Below are 19,050 nucleotides of genomic sequence, written 5' to 3' on the forward strand. Positions count from 1 at the left end.
AAATTGGGCCAAAAATTCTCATAAAGATACAGTTTAAACCTTTCTTTCAGACGGATTCCTAACTAAGCTGACACTAAATAATAATAATAATAATAATAATAATAATAATAATAATAATAATAATAATAATAATAATAATAATAATTTAGAAACGTAAAGAGCTGTCAAAGACTTCGACTCCCAGCATTCCTTGCGGCCAACCAACATGGCAGCGCACTACGGCACAAGCTTTTGAGGACCCAATATTCGAAAGTTCTCCCTTTTTGCAACCATGTTAGCTTTGTTTACTGTTATTTCCTTTCTTACGGGCTCTTTGTCTACCTCCGACACTAAAGGTGAGTTTATTTAAGCGTTTGCTTTAACTGAAAAACTCTTTTACGTCTCCATGTTTTGGTCGAGCCACACTGTTGATTTCTGCCCCAGATATAATTTAAAGCGGGCTTTGACGTCTTGAGACGTTGGGCTGGTTTTGGTGAATATTAGAAGAGTCAGTTGGACGTTTTTTCTCCTCCGTGCAGTCCCACAGGATGTCCACAGTCCCACTGAAAACTACCTGCTGTGGATGTGGAACAACAGACTCTACGTTTATTCCGCTGCTGCGCTGCTGCTGGGTTTCTGCTTCTTACTGCAGGTCACAGGAAGGAAGGTGAGTCCTGCTGCCTTAGTGACGTCAACACCACGCAGCATTATTGATCTTCATTAATCCTCTCTGCTGTCGTCTTTTCAGATAAATCATACAAAAGATTCTGGTTCAAAGGATTCTGGTCCGAAGGTTCAAAAAGCTGCGAAAAACAAAATCAGCTCAGATGAAGATGCTGATGTTCATGTTTCAGGGGTTAAAATCTTCTACGGCTCACAAACTGGAACAGCAAAGGTGCAGAAAACATGCAATTATATAAATACACAAAAATAAGACCCTGAAAAATGGCTTCCTTAGCCTTGACGATGCGAAATACACAAAGATTAGCTCTCTGTAGTTGTGACGACATTACAACAGCGTTTTACGGCCATTATAGATGAAACGTTTTCTGTGGAAAACCCAGAAAGTTTGAGATTATTCTCAGAAAGTTTTGAGAAAGAAAACTTGGAAAATTCTGAGGCTCAAAAGTCAAAACTTTTTGACTTGTGAAAATTTTCTGAGTTTCAGAAGTTGTAAATTTTTAACTTTTCAAAATCAGACAATTTTTTTTTTGAATACTTCTGAGATTAACGTAAAAGTTTCTGAGAGTTTTTGGGGGTGTAAATTTAAAGGATCCCTAATAAAAAGTGTAGTACAATAAAAAAATGGCAACAATGGAGTAAATTTCATTGAGTAAATTTCTGCCAAAATGCCAAAAAATGGGACATTCTCTGATTGGATAGCTGTAAATATTAAAGAAAAACAACTTTTCTTTATTAAAAGCTTACGTTTCTGATAGGATATTTATAAGAAAAAGCCCTGGTGTCCAGTGATTATAAAGTCAGACATTTGCGACAGATTCACAACTTGTTGACATCAGGAAATGTTCAAATGCATTTCTGATAAATGTGTGAAGTTCGTCACACGTTTCCTGCTGTTTGCGTGTTTCTGTTTGTCAGGGTTTTGCCTCAGAGCTCTCGCAGGAGGTGCAGACTCTGGGGATCCCAGCCGAGGTGATAGACATGAAGGACTACGACCCAGACGACCGGCTCGCAGACGAGGTAATAAGCGTCCGATTTTTACTGCAGGATTCCTGCAGAGTCGGGAAAACTTTCAAAAAGGCTGGAATTAGATTTAAATGTTTTTCTGCTCTCTAAAAAAAAATATAGAATAGTGGAAAAATTATGTTATTTTCAAATAAATCAGTTGCTGCATGTTTTCTATTTAAACCCGACTCATGGTGAAATATCTGATTTGCATCCGTTCCTTAAAAGAAGATGTGGTAGAAAGAACGAGGAGCTCATTCTCACCACGGTGCTTCAGATGTAACAAATCTAAACGGGAGATTCATTGAATTACTTCAGAAAGATTAGAAATATGAGTATATTAACCACCTGTACTAATTAAAAGAACAATTGGAAAGAAGAGAGAGCAAATGGAAAAAAAAGATCAGACATGTCAGCTTATATTTTGTAAACAAAAAATCAGCTGTTCCAACAGAAACTTCAAAATAATCAGCCACTCTTTCTGTCCTTTGCAATAAACATAACCAAACCAAAACTCACCTGTCAGAGCAGAAGTGAAAAGATAAGGATTATGGGGGAACCGTCGTCTTTCTTCCTATATTTAGCAACATTTTAGACAAAAACAAAATAGGATTTTGCCAAAATCGGAATCTGCAGGTCAGGATTTTTAATAGATGAGCCAGAAAACTGCAGTCGGTTCTCCTCTAATACCAACATAGTGTTTTATTTATTTATGTTTTATTCTCTGTACTTTACCTTTTTTCCCACAGAATACTTTATTTTAATGTGATGTCACAGTAGACAGACAAAAAGGGAGGAATACATTTCTGCCAAATAAAATCTCAGAATTTTTTTTAGAACTTTTAAAAAAAAGTTTGAAAAGTCAGACTTTTGAACCTGAGATTAATCTCAACCTTTCAGAGTTCCCCTGTTCCATGAAGGTTTCCTGCTTTATGCTGTCCGTCTGTCCGCCTCCTGCAGTGCGTCAGTAAGTCCGTCTGCGTGTTTCTCGTGGCCACCTACACGGACGGACGGCCCACCCAGAACGCCGAGTGGTTCTGCAAGTGGCTGGAAGAAGCGTCCACCGACTTCCGCTACGGAAACTCCTTCCTCAAGGGGCTCCGCTACGCCGTGTTCGGCCTCGGCGACTCCGTCTACGTCGGCCACTACAACACGGTCAGACCAGAACCAAACAGAACCAAAATGGCTCGACAGCTTGGTTTATTCTGCCGGTTCCGCTCCCGCCGCAGGTGGGAACAAACGTCGACAAGTGGCTGTGGATGCTGAGCGCCAGGCGAGTGTTGAGCAGAGGAGAGGGCGACGGCAACGTGGTGAGGAGCCGACATGGCAGCGTTCAGGCCGACTTCCGGGCCTGGAGGGTCCGGTTCCTGAGCCGCCTCAGGGCTCTGGCCGGAGGGGAGAAGAAGAGCTGCAGCGGGAACTGCAAGAGCGGCGCTTCCTGCAAGAACCGGAAGAAACACGGAGCGCAGGAGGAGGAGGAGGAGGAGCACGGATCCGAGGTAACGGGAAACTGGTGGCGAAATCTTACCGAGGATTTTTGTCTGGTTGCTAAAATACGACGAAACTAACCTGCATTATTCTCTGGACCAGAGGTTCCCAAACTCTGGGGCGCGCCCCCCAGGGGGCACGCCGTGCCATTGCAGGGGGGGCGCGGCAAGCCGTCTGGATGAAAAAAAAAAACCTGAACGCTGAATGCGCTGGGTTTTTACCTTAGAATAGCCAACTCTCTGTTATTCCTCTGTCAATTTGACACAGTAGGGGCTTCCGCACTTCCCATATCTGTGTCCTCTGTCACTTTTATTAGCAGTTAAAACTGTTTAATCCATTGTTAACATGTGGTAACCTGTTTTTCCGAGCCGCCTTTAAACGCAACATGAGCGCTGCGACACTCTCACTGGGTTTACACCTGTGAAGGAGACCTGCTGCTGCTGCGCAGAGCTACGCAGGTGTGTTACCGACTAACAGTCGATTAGTTTTTCCCCCAAACTAACCGACTGTTGAGTAAAGCTGCTGGATGCAGGTAATGCTAGCTAAAAGATGACTAGCTAATATCAATACAGCACCTTTAGCTTAACAAGTAGCCTGTAGGGTACCGATGTTGTCTATGTTCAGCTACGGACATTCATTCATTTTGCCCCATAAAAATTGATTCCCCCCACCCGACACACACACATACACACACACACACACACCCGACACACACACACACACACACCCGACACACACACACACACACACACACACACACAAACGTCGTTCAACCAGGCAGCTATTTGTAATCCATATGGGGCCCAGAAAATGTTTGGTAACTCCTGCTCTGGCCTATAAGTCGCATGTCGTTTTTTGATCAAATTAAAGGCTTTTAAGAGCCAATTATAGCCCAGAAAATATGATAGAAGTAACTTTTCAGCAAGATATAGAGACACAAATCTTTCTGTGTCCTTCGGTTCGATTCCAGGTTTTAATTTCCAACAGTTTAGAGATTCTGTTTTAATTTTAAATTAAAACAATGCCAAGAATTATTCCAAATATAATTTTACAAAGAAATGAAGCAGACTGAAATACATCTTTGAACTGATTCAGAATTGCCAGGACTAGAAATTGCAATAACATTTTTTTCTATTGATCCTTAATATTGATGAGAAAGTATTTGTTCTGTTGGTAAATTATTTACTTTATAACAAGGGAAAATGTCTTGTTATAAGTTAAATAACCTGTCAGTGGATCTGGTCAAACAGACTTTCCATTCCTTCTCAGACATTAACAGAAACTTTCATAAAAAACAAATAAATAAAAACACATCAAGACTATTTTAGGGTTATTTTCACAGGGTGATAAAGTTTATTGTGTTGCTATTCTGGTTAAAAAAATGACATTTTTCAAGTGCAACTCCAAATAAACATAAACACAAAGTTAATCAATCGGTTTTCAACCGGTTTTCACTGATGCTGTGTTTGATAATTTACTGCGAGGGAAAATAAAAACAGGCTCTGTGGAGATAAATGAATAAATAATGATTCATTTTGATGTTTCAGGTGGAGCTGATTGAGTCCAGCAGTGAGGAGGAAGAGTCCGGCTGGCGGGATGAGAAAACGTCGCGCTCTGTGGTCGACATGGAGGATCTGGGCAACATCATGAACAGCGTCAGGAAAGCAAAGGTTGGGTTTCACCACCATTAAAACGGCTTCTTAAGCTGCTCATGCTGGAAAAATGAGAGCAAAACTTAATCAGTATTCCACTAATACAAAAAGAGACACATTGTTGTAATTGCCTTGTTTCCGTTAACCATTCCCGACCGAATCTGCAGCATCGTAACTCCACCACACTTTACAATATCTGAAAAATTAAAGCGGTTCCTGAAAGGGAGACGTTTTGCTTTCCGGCCGGTTTCAGGTTATTAATGTTATTTCATCCCCGCCGCAGCAGGAAGAGAAGAGAGGCTCTTTCAATAGACGGCAAACTGTGAAAATAATAGGGCTGTGTAATAATATCGATTTTGCGATATATATATCAATATTTTCTTTCCTAGAAATAAAAATCGATATCCATCCGCAAGTATCGTAACATCCAGCTGTCACCTTGCTCACTCACTGCTTGCTTCACCTGGAGAGTGATTCGGTCATCAGGCTTAGAGTGATTCCTTCACATGTTAAGTGTTAAAAAGGTATCAAACTATTCAGAGCAGGTACTTGGTGACTTTATTTACTTTACAAATGCATGTAAGCTACAGTTTGTACTGTTTCAATTAAAAGAAACATGTTTTCTCACCACTTCTTTGATTCATTTTGTCCAGCTGTCGACTTTAAGTCTGTGTCCAACCAGATCCAGGTATTGTATAGTTGGTGCTTTTAATCAGTTTTCAGTTAAATTAATTCAGTCCAACTCTATAACAGTCACAAAATGTCACCAAAATCACTCTGTCCCTCTGAAATCCTTCAGAAAATCGCAAAAGTGTATTGAATTGTATCGTTTGCTGAATATCGAAATACATATCGTATCGTGAGCAGAATATCGTGATTCGTATCGTGAGATTATTGTATCACTACAGCCCTAGAAAATAACCTGCTAGATACTGAAAGTTCCCAGTTGTTACTGATAAACATATTTACTCTCGGGATATTTAAAGAACTGCGTGTAATTAAAATAAGCAAAAATATCCAGGCGGGGATTTGAAACTCGAGGGAAATTATTTTTCTAAAGTTTGTCTCTCTACTTAAAAATGAGCTTCGGCGTCTAGATTCAGTGGATTTCCAGGATTCACCGGGTTAAAAGCAGCAGCGGCGCCTGCATCCGTTCAAACCAGAAATCTGTCGGTGAGGGAGAGAAACGGCAGATGGGTCGATAGACATCAGACCACGGCAGAGAAGAAACGGAGGCTTGCGTAAAATCTGCGACGCCCACTCCACTGGTCTGTGAGGGCCGGGCGAGTCGAGATGGAACCAGTTCTGCTTTTCCAGGGCTCATTTCGAACGAACGGAATGATTCATTCATTTTAATTCCTACCCTGTATGAAAACCTGGGGGTTTAATTTGATGTTTCTGCTAACAGGAAGACAACATCTGCCAACGATGGTTCGGCTTTAAAAAGAAAATCCTGCTGCTTCTTTCTAATCACTGATCTTAATTAAAGGATTAAAGCAATTAGATTGGTTTAATTAACTGGTGGATTTCTTTAAATTCATTTGAAAAGTAAATTTTTACTTTTTAAAAAGTAACAATTTAATCACAGGTCTTAAATTTTGGCTTATTTTGGTCTTAAACAACAGATGTCAGCTTTTCTTCCTAATCATTCGCCATCAAGAATTCATGTAATTCGATCGATTGGTGAATTTCTAAGTTTGGGATTTATGCTTTGATTTGTCTTCAGTAGAAAACATGGCATCCTTAAAAAGTCTAAAAGTCATGTATCTAACGTTAGGACCTTAAAATGCCTTGGATTCATTTTAAATAAGCTGGCCTTTAATAAGCTAATCACAGGTCTTAAATTTTGTCTTGCCAGGACTATTTAATCTCCTAAATTTTAATTATTTTTTTCTCTGGCTTTTCTGTCAGGCAACAGTTTGTGACTCACTGCTAACATTGCCTTGCTAGCTGTGTAGCTGTAAAGCTAGCAAGCCAGCTAACATAGCCTTGCTAGCTGTGTAGCTGTAAAGCTAGCAAGCCAGCTAACATAGCCTTGCTAGCTGTGTGGCTGTAAAGCTAGCAAACCAGCTAAATAGCCTTGCTAGCTGTGTAGCTGTAAAGCTAGCAAGCCAGCTAACATAGCCTTGCTAGCTGTGTAGCTGTAAAGCTAGCAAGTCAGCTAAAATAGCCTTGCTAGCTGTGTAGCTGTAAAGCTAGCAAGCCAGCTAAATAGCCTTGCTAGCTGTGTAGCTGTAAAGCTAGCAAGCCAGCTAAATAGCCTTGCTAGCTGTGTAGCTGTAAAGCTAGCAAGCCAGCTAAAATAGCCTTGCTAGCTTTGTAGCTGTAAAGCTAGCAAGCCAGCTAACAGCCTTGCTAGCTGTGTAACTGTAAAGCTAGCAAGCCAGCTAACATAGCCTTGCTAGCTTTTTTACATCTGTCATGGGTAAGTGCAAATTTATTTCCAGTTGGCTGGACAAAGTTCATGCATTTCAGTGGAGATAAAGGTCTTAATTTCCTTCAATAATGGTCTTCAAAGGTCTTAAAAAGTCTTAAATTTGAGTTGGAAATACAGTGACTCTGCAAGTTTTACTTATTTAACTTATTTTGGGACAAAATCAACACAGTTTCTGCTATTTCAGCATTAAGGGAGCAGAATTTACACATCAACTGCAACACATGCATTTGTAAAGAAAATAAAATCTGTACATTTTATATAAAATATCACAAAATATGAAAAACAAAATAGCGTTTAATTTGGCTTCAACTTAATGCAAAGTTAATGCAGTTGAGTGGATTTCCACCTTATTATTGCAAATTATTTGCAGAACTTTCTAGATGCAACTTTAAACCGAGAGACTCTAATAATAAACTTTATGCTGAGCTCAGATCTGCATCTTTTCCTCTTTTTGCCCCGGATTAAAAATAGTTAATTCTGACAGAAACGTTGTTTTCTTTCAAATAAATGTACAACATGTGGAAACATATCTGGTTTTCTATGTGTTAGCTTTATATTTAAAACAAAAGTACAGTTTGTTTTTCTTTATTTTTTAAGGAATGTGCAGAGAATAAAACCCAGACTGGTTAATGTTTTGCTCCCAGTTACTAAAACATATGAAAATAATTTGAATGAAAAAACGTGAAGTGTTTTTAATAACGTTTACCACATATTTTATATTAGTTAGAAGAACAAAAGGGCAATTTTAGTAAGATTTTTATATATTTTATACATTGGCAGTTTTTCGTTTCCATAAAAACATGTTAATCTATATACAATGTTACATTTACTTTTTTTACAAATTGTCCAATGTTTTTAAAATAAACATTATAGCGTTTTATGTTATTTTTTTAATCTATGCAGAATCTTTCAGGTCATTTTCAACTTTTAAAAGATGAATGTGAAGCTTTTCACTGTCAATATCTCCAATATTGATGGTTTTGGAGATGTTTTTTTTCTTTATTCGCTCTGAATTCCTCATAATCTGAGATCTTAGTCAGAAACCTTTAATTAGATTAAACGTTTTTTAATCTTTTATCCTGGAGAAGCTTAACTGAAGAGAAATCCCTGAACACGTTAAAACCGCTCAGCCTGTGAAGGAACTAAAACCCATCCCTGCAGAAATCTGCACACCGTCTCCGGCGTTCTTTCAAAGCGTCGCTTTAGTCTGGACACGTTTGCTGACTCGGGATCGGCTCCTTCGCGACTCGCCGACACTTAAATCCCCTCGGACCGACCGGCGCAGGAAGTGGCGGCTGTACGGTAATTGGGCGAAGCTGTCGTTCGTTTTACGGGCGGCTCGTTAATCACACCTTTCTGCTCGCGGCTTTTCTGGGGATTATCGATCCTCTCTTTGTGAAACACAAAGGGATGTTTAACTTTTTAAACAAATTGGATTAATGGGATGAAAAGGTGTTAATCTGTCAAATAAATGGGATTCAGGAGTTTTGGCAGCAAAATAAGAACCTGCTGGTAACCGAGTAGAAACCATCGCATCCAAACTTTTTGCCATGAACGCCAAAATCGTTAAGTTGAAAACACTTTCAGGTCAAAAAAAGTATTTTTGTTAAAGTTTATCTGCTCAATAGTAATATAAAGTAAAATGTAATTCATTGTAGACAGAAACATTAAAAAAAGGTTTTACACCTTGATTTTATCATAAGACAGGCCTGCAGTTTCTAATCTTTTATTTCCTTTTTTTTGCGTTTGAGTAAAAGTGCGTCGGTGATTGTTGTTGTAATTACTTCAAAGTTAAGACAAACGCAGAATTTTGTTAATAAATAAGAATTTATCTTTTGTACCTCATACTTTTTTTTTTAAAGATGTTATTTAAATTTTAATCAAATGTTTATTTGTTTTATTGAGCATTTTTCCAATAATTTATGGGTTTATTTTTTTTCATTTTTGTCCTTTATGGCCCTCCGTATCTCAGAGCTTTTGCATCAGTATGAGGATTTTGCATGAAGCTCAGTGAAAGAATAATACCAACATGAATGAATGTCATTTGAAACACATCAGTAGTTGTTTGGGATGCATACGTTGGTACTGAGGCGCCGTTTTATGGATGGGTTTTGGTTAAAAACCTTTTGTGAACCCGACCAGAACCTGGTGGCTTATCTGTGTGTAGATGTTGATGAATTGCCCTCTAACCTTTGGAGAATAAGAAATAAGTTCTGCTAAAGGAGTGATGTGAAGCGAAAACTTGCCAGCAGAGAAAGGTCATGAAACCTGAGCGGTTCTTTCCCACACAGAGCGAAATGTCAAAGAAATGTCAGATACCTGAGGAAACAAGGCGGCGCCAGGAACAAAATTTCACTTAAAATGTACTTTTTACAAAAACAGAAGGGTTTTTACAAACCTTCAGGGCTGATAAATAGGAGTAGTAATTTTTTCACTAAGCAGAAAATGGAGAGATTTCCACACAATTGTTACTTTTATTAAGTTCAAGCAAGAAGTTGATGTGGTTCATCTTAAATAAGTCTGATTTTTTCAGGTTTTTCTGCTTTTCACATACAAAAAAAATTTATTTTGAAATATTTTATCCTCTGATCAGGGGAGAATCGTCTGATTTTCATCACTGACTGATCGGCCTGTCACGATAACAAATTTTGCTGGACGATAAATTGTCCCAGAAATTATCGCGATAAACGATAATATTGTTTTGAGACAATTTTCAAGTTATGAGGCAAGATGGCAGAACATTAAACTGCTGCTGCGCAGATACTCTTCAGGTCGTTGCTAGGCAACCAAAGAATGTGAGTGAGTGAGTGAGTGAGTGAGTGAGTGAGTGAGTGAGTGAGTTGCTAGGCAACCAAAGAGCGAGCTAGTTTATTCTGCTAACCTGAAAAGATTTAGGCTAAAGTCTTTCCTCTGCCTAAATCTCCCAGAATGCTGTGCGGTTCTGGATCAGAGTTCAGTTAAATTACTGAATATTTTATTGGACGCATTGCCTCTTGATAATGATCACATGTCTGTAGGAATATATATTGTTATTGATTTATTATTCAGGGTTAAAAAAAAACAAAACAAATGTTACTTCCATTAATGAGAACAATCTTTTAACTGCTGGTCATATTGTTACGCCTCAGTTAAAACGGGTCTCGCATGTTTTCAGGGTGCGAAAGAGGATCAAGGAGACGGCCAACTGGTGAAACTGTCCAAACACAATGGAGCGACGAAGACTGAAGATGAAGAGGAGAGGAGGGAGATGATCACCCCGGCTCTGAGGGAAGCACTGACCAAGCAAGGTGAGGAAAAACTTTAAAGAAAGGAGGAAGAACTGGATGCTGCAGCTGAAAAATACCTGCTTATTGTTTAATATAAGTTAATATCTGACATCATTGATTCATTTTTTGTTTTAAAATCAGAAATACTTACAAGTTGGTGACACGTTTTCTATTTAATCAACAGTTTTCAACCCACGCCGTTTCTATTTTTTTTTTTTTATTTCTAAGCCAGTTGTGAGGCAAGATGGCGGAACATTAAACTGCTGCTAGGCAACCAAAGAGTGAGCGAGTGAGTTGCTAGGCAACCGAAGAGTGAGCGAGTTTATTCTGCCAACCTGAAAAGATTTAGGCTAAAGTCTTTCCTCTGCCTAAATCTCCCAGAATGCCGTGCGGTTCTGGATCAGAGTTCAGTGAAATTATTGAATATTTTATTGGACGCATTGCCTCTTGATAATGATCACATGTCTATAGGAATATATATTGTTATTGATTTATTATTCAGTCCTACTAAGTTCATCAAAAACGAGTGAAAAAGCATCAAAAATTCTGAGAAAAGTTAACATTTTGTTTTAATTTTAACATTGGAGAGATAATTCTCTAACTTTCTGCCTGTATTCTTTTAACAACCATCTTTCAGAAACCAAACATTAAAAAATTATTTATTCATAAGTATTCATCTCCAACTTTTCTGCAATTTGGATTTTCTAGTAATTTACGTCTTTTGCCCTTTTCAGGCCAGAGTTTATAGAAGATTACGGCAAACTGTCAGTTTCATCCTGTGCAGATTAGACATGCTAGTCAGAACTGCTTGATTTTCAAAAATCAGAACTATTTAAAAATAATTATAGAATAATTTTGACTAGAATAGCATGTTTTGCAGTTTGAATAGCATTTTTTGTTTGGTTCTCACTGAAGATGGTGATTCCTTGTCTTTTAATGTTTTTATCTTTACTTTTCATCTAGTTATTAAGTTCTTTTTTATTTCTCTTTCACGCTGTCTATGTAAAGCCCCCCTGGAAAACGTCCCAGTTGAATGAATCTATATCTAGGGATGTGAGAATCCTTGTTAAACGGCATTTTGACTAAAACTCTGAGGTGTGAGAATCCTTGTTAAACGGCATTTTGACTAAAACTCTGAGGTGTGAGAATCCTTGTTAAATGGCATTTTAACTAAAACTCTGAGGTGTGAGAATCCTTGTTAAATGGCATTTTAACTAAAACTCTGAGGTATGAGAATCCTTGTTAAATGGCATTTTGACTAAAACTCTGAGGTGTGAGAATCCTTGTTAAATGGCGTTTTAACTAAAACCGAGGTGTGAGAATCCTTGTTAAATGGCATTTTGACTAAAACCGAGGTGTGAGAATCCTTGTTAAATGGCATTTTGACTAAAACCGAGGTGTGAGAATCCTTGTTAAAGGGCATTTTGACTAAAACTCTGAGGTGTGAGAATCCTTGTTAAATGGCGTTTTAACTAAAACCGAGGTATGAGAATCCTTGTTAAATGGCATTTTGACTAAAACTCTGAGGTGTGAGAATCCTTGTTAAATGGCATTTTGACTAAAACTCTGAGGTGTGAGAATCCTTGTTAAATGGCATTTTGACTAAAACCGAGGTGTGAGAATCCTTGTTAAATGGCATTTTGACTAAAACCGAGGTGTGAGAATCCTTGTTAAATGGCATTTTGACTAAAACCGAGGTGTGAGAATCCTTGTTAAAGGGCATTTTGACTAAAACTCTGAGGTGTGAGAATCCTTGTTAAATGGCGTTTTAACTAAAACCGAGGTGTGAGAATCCTTGTTAAATGGCATTTTGACTAAAACCGAGGTGTGAGAATCCTTGTTAAATGGCATTTTGACTAAAACCGAGGTGTGAGAATCCTTGTTAAAGGGCATTTTGACTAAAACTCTGAGGTGTGAGAATCCTTGTTAAATGGCATTTTAACTAAAACCGAGGTGTGAGAATCCTTGTTAAATGGCATTTTAACTAAAACCGAGGTGTGAGAATCCTTGTTAAATGCCATTTTGACTAAAACTCTGAGGTGTGAGAATCCTTGTTAAATGGCATTTTAACTAAAACTCTGAGGTGTGAGAATCCTTGTTAAATTGCATTTTGACTAAAACTCTGAGGTGTGAGAATCCTTGTTAAATTGCATTTTGACTAAAACTCTGAGGTGTGAGAATCCTTGTTAAATGGCATTTTAACTAAAACTCTGAGGTGTGAGAATCCTTGTTAAATGCCATTTTAACTAAAACCGAGGTGTGAGAATCCTCGTTAAAGGGCATTTTGACTAAAACTCTGAATTGTGAGAATCCTTGTTAAATTGCATTTTAACTAAAACTCTGAGGTGTGAGAATCCTTGTTAAATGGCATTTTGACTAAAACTGAGTTGTGAGAATCATTGTTAAATTGCATTTTGACTAAAACTCTGAGGTGTGAGAATCCTTGTTAAATGGCATTTTGACGAAAACTGAGGTTTGAGACGTTTAACTGAAGTCCTACAAGGGGTGCGGGTTTTAATGTTTTTATCTTTTTTAACCTTTTTTCTTTTTCCTTAAAAAATAATGATCTTTGTCTTTCTGTTTATTCAGTGTCACATGCTGTTTTTATTTTAATTATGTAAAGCACTTTGAAATGCCTTGCTGCTGAAATGTGCTACACAAATAAAATTTGATTGATTGATTGATTTCCCATTTTGAGCATTGGCTGAAAAAAGTGGTTTCTACATCATATTTAAACTCCAGGTATCAAAACTGAATGTTTCTAGACAATCTGATCAACGTAAAAACACAGTATAGATTAAGATATCCTTTATCCTTGGGTTTCTGTAAAAATGTAATGTTTTTACCAGGTTGTACCATTCAGCACCACATTGCTCAGGCCAGCCGTTTTCAGCCAACATTTCCTGCTGTTAGCTTACAGAACCTGCTATAAATAGCGCCTCTTAGCGAGGCTTCACTCCGTTTGACCAAATAATGACCCGTTTCATGTGCGATGCTGGCAGCAGCCACTCCTGGCAGGTGGTTGGTTTGATTTGGGAGTGAAGAACGGAGGATGGAGGTTTTGGCTTCGTTTCAGTCTTGAGGGAGGCCGGCTTCCTGTTTCAGTCTTCTTAACACAAGGCACAGGCAAAAGTCACATCCTGCTGAAACTACTGCTGAGTTTCCAGCAAAGTTTCAACCAAACATCAACAAAACTCAGGATGCTACAACTTTACCTGCCTTCTACAAGCTTTTGTTTATTTTTTTGTCTTTTGTTTTGGTGATATCGCTTTCTGCCGTTGTTGCAAAGTTTACCAAGTATTTTTGGTCCAGTTTCCTGAACATACAAGTAACAACTTAGCAAGATACAATCTGTTTTAAGTCGTCAATTCCTTAATACTCATGAGAAAGTCCTAGTCCCACCACTGTCTTGTAATAAGTGAAATAATCTACGATAGGAACCAGTACTTTTAAATCACCATTTAGGAATTATTTATGTAAAGAAGTCCTTGCTGCTTGTATCTTATTTCAAGTGTACTAACATGTTTGCAATAGACAAAAATACTTGATAAGATTTTGTGTTTTTGCAGTTTTGTCCAAAGTGTGGAAACATTATTGCCATAGTCACAATAACAAATTTTAGCTGGATGATAAATTGTCTCAGAATGATAAAATTGTTGTTTTGAGAGCAATTTCAAGTAATATAATGGTGATAATTATAAGGAACACATTCCCAAAAATCAATAAACTTTACATTCTAATGAACATCTAACGCTGGAACTGGAAAACTTTTTAAATATCCAAAATAAACAACCGAAACGACAAATAAAATGAACAATGAAGTCCCTGAAAATGTTCTTTGTACAAACTTCCTGCTGTTCTTTGATTTACTCATTTAATGTATTTTCAATGGAATTTCCAAATATCTAAAATACAAACAAACTTTTAACTTTTCTCTCACATTTCTCACAATTAGGCCATAGATTAATGTGAAGACACTTCTAGTGATTTCAGACATTTTAGTTTTAATTTAGCTGATTTTATGCTCTGCTGTGGTTTCTGGAATATTTGCTCATCAACATGTTTTGCCTCCTTCAGGTTATAAGTTAATTGGAAGTCACTCCGGAGTGAAGCTTTGTCGATGGACAAAGGTAAAAAAATAATTAGACATTTTCTACCAACTGGGCCACCAAACCTGCCTGAGTCACAGTCAGAGGTCTGTCTGCGTTTGTGATCTTAGTCTATGCTGCGAGGGAGAGGAGGTTGTTACAAACACACGTTTTACGGCATCGAGTCGCATCGCTGCATGGAGACGACGCCCAGCCTGGCCTGCGCAAACAAATGCGTCTTCTGCTGGAGGTATGCAACCATTACAGCACACAGTACGGTAAACATGGACATAAATCTGAATGAAAAGTGGCTAAATATAACGCAGGTAACCAAAGAATGTGCTTCAGTAAGAGTAGTACTACTTCAACACATTTTTACTTAAGTTGTTACTTTGCTGATGAGATGCTTTTCATTGAGTTTTCTCTTATTTTAAGAGCTAAAGATAGAAGCTTAAGTTTTAGCTCCACTGGTAGAATATTCCACTACGCCGTTACCTAGCAACCCCAGCCAGCCCCAGCCCGTTACCTAGCAACCCCAGCCAAGTCCAACACGTTACCTAGCAACCCCAGCCAAACCCAGCCCGTTACCTAGCAACCCCAGCCAAGCTCAACCCGTTGCCTAGCAACCCCAGCCAAGCTCAACCCGTTGCCTAGCAACCCCAGCCAAGCTCAACCCGTTGCCTAGCAACCCCAGCCAAGCTCAACCCGTTGCCTAGCAACCCCACCCAAGCTCAATCCGTTACCTAGCAACCCAGTTCTAGTTCAGTTCTGCCAGTGGAAATGTTACTTTTTTAATAATATTCAAGAATCATTTACTTATAAAAGCTCATATATTTTGCTGAAAAGGTACTTGTGAGTTCTGTCTTAAGAGAACTTTGCTTTAGATAGAAGCTTAACATATTATATTTTTCTATTTCCTAACTAAAAACAAGAAAAACTCAAGTTTGCACTCTTTTCTGACTGCATTTTTGACAGTACTCACAAAGAAAGGTTGGTAAAGTACCAAAAATTATACTCAGGTAAAGAGCAGCACTACTTCAACATACATTTACTCAAGTAAAAGTAAAAAGTATCCGTCCATGAAATAAAAAGTTGGGACTAAAAAAATATTTGGTTAAAAAGTCAACTCAAGTTCTGAGTAACTGACCAAATTATCAATCATTTAATATTTAAAAGTTACGTAATCAGATAAAACTAAATATAGTTATGTGGAAATTTTTTGTATTTTAAAAACAAAAATGACAATAATTCAATAAATCAGGCAAAATAAAACGTTTCTAAATCAGTTTGTTTCAATAAAAAAACATGTTTTTCATTCAGTGGGTGAAATATTAATCCAGTGGAACTAGAGCTTTTTCATCAATCTTTCTAAAAACTTACTTTTAAGTTAGTTTTGTCTTTTTTCCAGTGCACGAGATATTTGCACTAGAAACCAGACAAAATTACTTGGTAAGATTTTGTGTTTTTGCAGTGTGGGCTTTGTTCTTGTTACTTCGTCTGACCAAATTTGCGTATTTTCAGCTTCCCACCTGTTGGTGAATGAAGGTAATCATTGCGTTGAGTTGAAATGTGAACGCTGATTGGTTCTGAGCTCTGCGTCTCCTCCGGGTTGGTTTCACACAGCGGCTGTGTGGAGCTGAAAGGTCGCCGCCGGAGCGCGCTGCGGTGAAACCGCGCGGCTGTCGCCACAGATCTGCCGTTCTGTCTGAAGGCCGAGATGAGGGATGACAGGAAATAAGCTATTTCAGGGCGCAGATGCATCGCTGTCCCCGCCCTCACCTCGCTGTCACAACAGCTGCTACTAGACTGTCGAGAGTAATATCAGTGGACTTGATGACGATACTTGGAATAGACCGCACTGTCGTGATTTATTATAAACAGACATCAATGTTAGACAACCTTTGTCTTGTTTTAAAAGAGTAAATTTTCATTTACGTGTGTGTTTTTTCACTTTTAACCTTACCGAAAGGCCTGTCATCGTAACAAACTTTGCTGGACGATAAATGATCTCAGAAGTTATTGCGATAAACGATAATATTGTTATTTTGAGACTATTTTCAAGTAACATAATTGTAATAATGGCATTAATAAGCAAGAACACGTTCTCAAATATCAATAAACTTTAAATTCTAATAAACATTTATATATAAAATAAATGAACAGAACAATAAAAACAACAAAGAAAATGAATTATAAAGTCTCTGTAAATAAAATTATCCTTAAAAAAATTAGCTAGTTGAGACCGAAACACCAAACTGAAAACTTTTATCATCCAGTTTTTGGTAGAAAGAGAGAAAACGATAAATTATTGAGTTTGTTTTAATTTACTATGCGATTAATTGATTTATTAATTATTGTGACAGGCGTCGGCATGACATTATGATTTATAAGATAAAGAGTCAAATTGAACATGTAAGCACATAAATTAAGTAACAAAAACTTTACTAACCCTCACAGAAATCTCCAAAAACCCAGAAGATTCACCTCAGACTTTAAAAATCTCAGTAGAGCGAATATAAAATGTTAAAGTTTATTAGTAGAAGAGAAACACGGATTGCGTGGACGGGTATTTTGATTCTTTCATGCCTGTTTGAGAAACCACTTAATCTCCATGGCAACCATTCAGCTGCGCAAAACGCCAGGTTGGACATAGCCCCGCCTTCGAGTCGCAGCTCCTCCCCCGCTCAGCTCCTTCAGACTAGCCAGCAGTAATTAGCAAAAACCTAATTGGTCTCAATGAAACGCTGGTAAAAACGTTATTAAAGAGTTAATGGAGGAGCCATGTTGCAATTTTTAAAGAGACAGAGACCCAATTTCAAAGCGTTAAATGACAAAGTCAAATGTATTTAAAGTTATTTGATATATATCACAACTGAAGGCAACATAGTTTGTTGATTTTTGCTGTAAAGTGACACTTTATTCCCCTTTAAAGAACATTAAGCCCAATATGTTGACGTATAAAATGGCAGGTGTGAATAAAACAAGGTGAAGAGCCTCTTAAAGTTGAAACGGTTGTATTTTAAACTTCTTCTTCTTCTCCTCGCCTCTCGTTTCGTCTCTGACTAACAGACACCACACCAACCCGGTTGGCACCGAGTGGCGCTGGAAAATGGACCCGGCAGAGAAAATCCTGCAAGATTCCCTGGAGAAGCACCAGAACATGATCCGGCAGTTCAGAGGTGAGCGCCCCGGCAGGTCGCGCCGTTTGGGCCTCAGGAAAACGTTCAGCTCCAGACGCTGAATCTGTTTATCATGCACACTTCGCCTCCGTTTGCCGCCCACGACCTTTTGCAACCTTCAGTGTAATGAAGCGCAGAGAAGATTAAAATGCGGCTGTTGTGCCTGCTGTTTGGTCACACCCTGGTTACAGTGCCTCATGAATCACTGCTCACACTGCGTCCCACACACACCCTGCGTCCCACACACACACCCTGCGTCCCACACACACTGTGTCCCACACACACTGTGTCCCACACACACTGCGTCCCACACACACACCCTGCATCCCACACACACTGTGTCCCACACACACACCCTGCGTCCCACACACACTGTGTCCCACACACACACCCTGCATCCCACACACACTGTGTCCCACACACACACCCTGCGTCCCACACACACTGTGTCCCACACACACTGTGTCCCACACACACTGCGTCCCACACACACACCCTGCGTCCCACACACCTTGCGTCCCACACACACTGTGTCCCACACACCCTGCGTCCCACACACACTGCGTCCCACACACACCCTGCGTCCCACACACACTGCGTCCCACACACACACCCTGCGTCCCACACACCCTGCGTCCCACACACACACCCTGCGTCCCACGCACACACACTGCGTCCCACGCTCACACCCTGCGTCCCACACACCCTGCGTCCCACACACACTGTGTCCCACACACCCTGCGTCCCACACACACTGCGTCCCACACACACTGCGTCCCACACACACTGCGTCCCACACACACACCCTGCGTCCCACACACACACCCTGCGTCCCACACACCCTGCGTCCCACACACACTGCGTCCCACACACACACCCTGCGTCCCACGCACACACACTGCGTCCCACACACGCTGCGTCCCACACACACTGCGTCCCACACACACACCCTGCGTCCCACACACACTGCGTCCCACACACACACTGTGTCCCACACACACACCCTGCGTCCCACACACACACCCTGCGTCCCACACACACCCTGCGTCCCACACACACCCTGCGTCCCACACACACCCTGCGTCCCACACACACTGTGTCCCACACACACACCCTGCGTCCCACACACACACACACTGTGTCCCACACACACTGTGTCCCACACACACCCTGGTTACAGTGCCTCATGAATCACTGCTCACACTGCGTCCCACACACACTGCGTCCCACACACACACCCTGCGTCCCACACACACACCCTGCGTCCCACACACA

At 39.6% G+C, this 19,050-nt stretch overlaps 1 protein-coding gene and 1 long non-coding RNA gene across 3 annotated transcripts in view; both read left to right on the forward strand.

Moving 5' to 3' along the window:
* The first annotated feature begins 176 nt into the window (after window positions 1–176).
* Window positions 177–19,050, forward strand: part of tyw1 (tRNA-yW synthesizing protein 1 homolog (S. cerevisiae)) — a 47,794-nt gene continuing 28,920 nt past the window's right edge. The window contains exons 1-11 of one of the 2 annotated variants that reach the window (XM_008426553.3): window positions 177–335; window positions 519–646; window positions 728–874; window positions 1,579–1,680; window positions 2,626–2,820; window positions 2,895–3,164; window positions 4,701–4,823; window positions 10,397–10,529; window positions 14,586–14,638; window positions 14,728–14,846; window positions 17,666–17,775. In XM_008426553.3, the coding sequence (XP_008424775.2) occupies window positions 272–335; window positions 519–646; window positions 728–874; window positions 1,579–1,680; window positions 2,626–2,820; window positions 2,895–3,164; window positions 4,701–4,823; window positions 10,397–10,529; window positions 14,586–14,638; window positions 14,728–14,846; window positions 17,666–17,775 (1,444 nt within the window). In that variant the 5' untranslated portion in view covers window positions 177–271. Of the gene's footprint in view, window positions 336–518; window positions 647–727; window positions 875–1,578; window positions 1,681–2,625; window positions 2,821–2,894; window positions 3,165–4,700; window positions 4,824–10,102; window positions 10,194–10,396; window positions 10,530–14,585; window positions 14,639–14,727; window positions 14,847–17,665; window positions 17,776–19,050 lie in introns of those variants that run through there. The other variant, XM_081614654.1, reaches the window with a different exon arrangement.
* Window positions 11,389–13,189, forward strand: LOC145554563 (uncharacterized). The gene is made up of 2 exons (XR_014090546.1): window positions 11,389–11,991; window positions 12,080–13,189. It is a non-coding gene; the product is annotated as an uncharacterized LOC145554563 (long non-coding RNA).

This window comes from Poecilia reticulata, chromosome 13 (genome assembly GCF_904066995.2).
Source record: "Poecilia reticulata chromosome 13, P_reticulata-male-v2, whole genome shotgun sequence".
Taxonomy (NCBI): domain Eukaryota; kingdom Metazoa; phylum Chordata; class Actinopteri; order Cyprinodontiformes; family Poeciliidae; genus Poecilia; species Poecilia reticulata.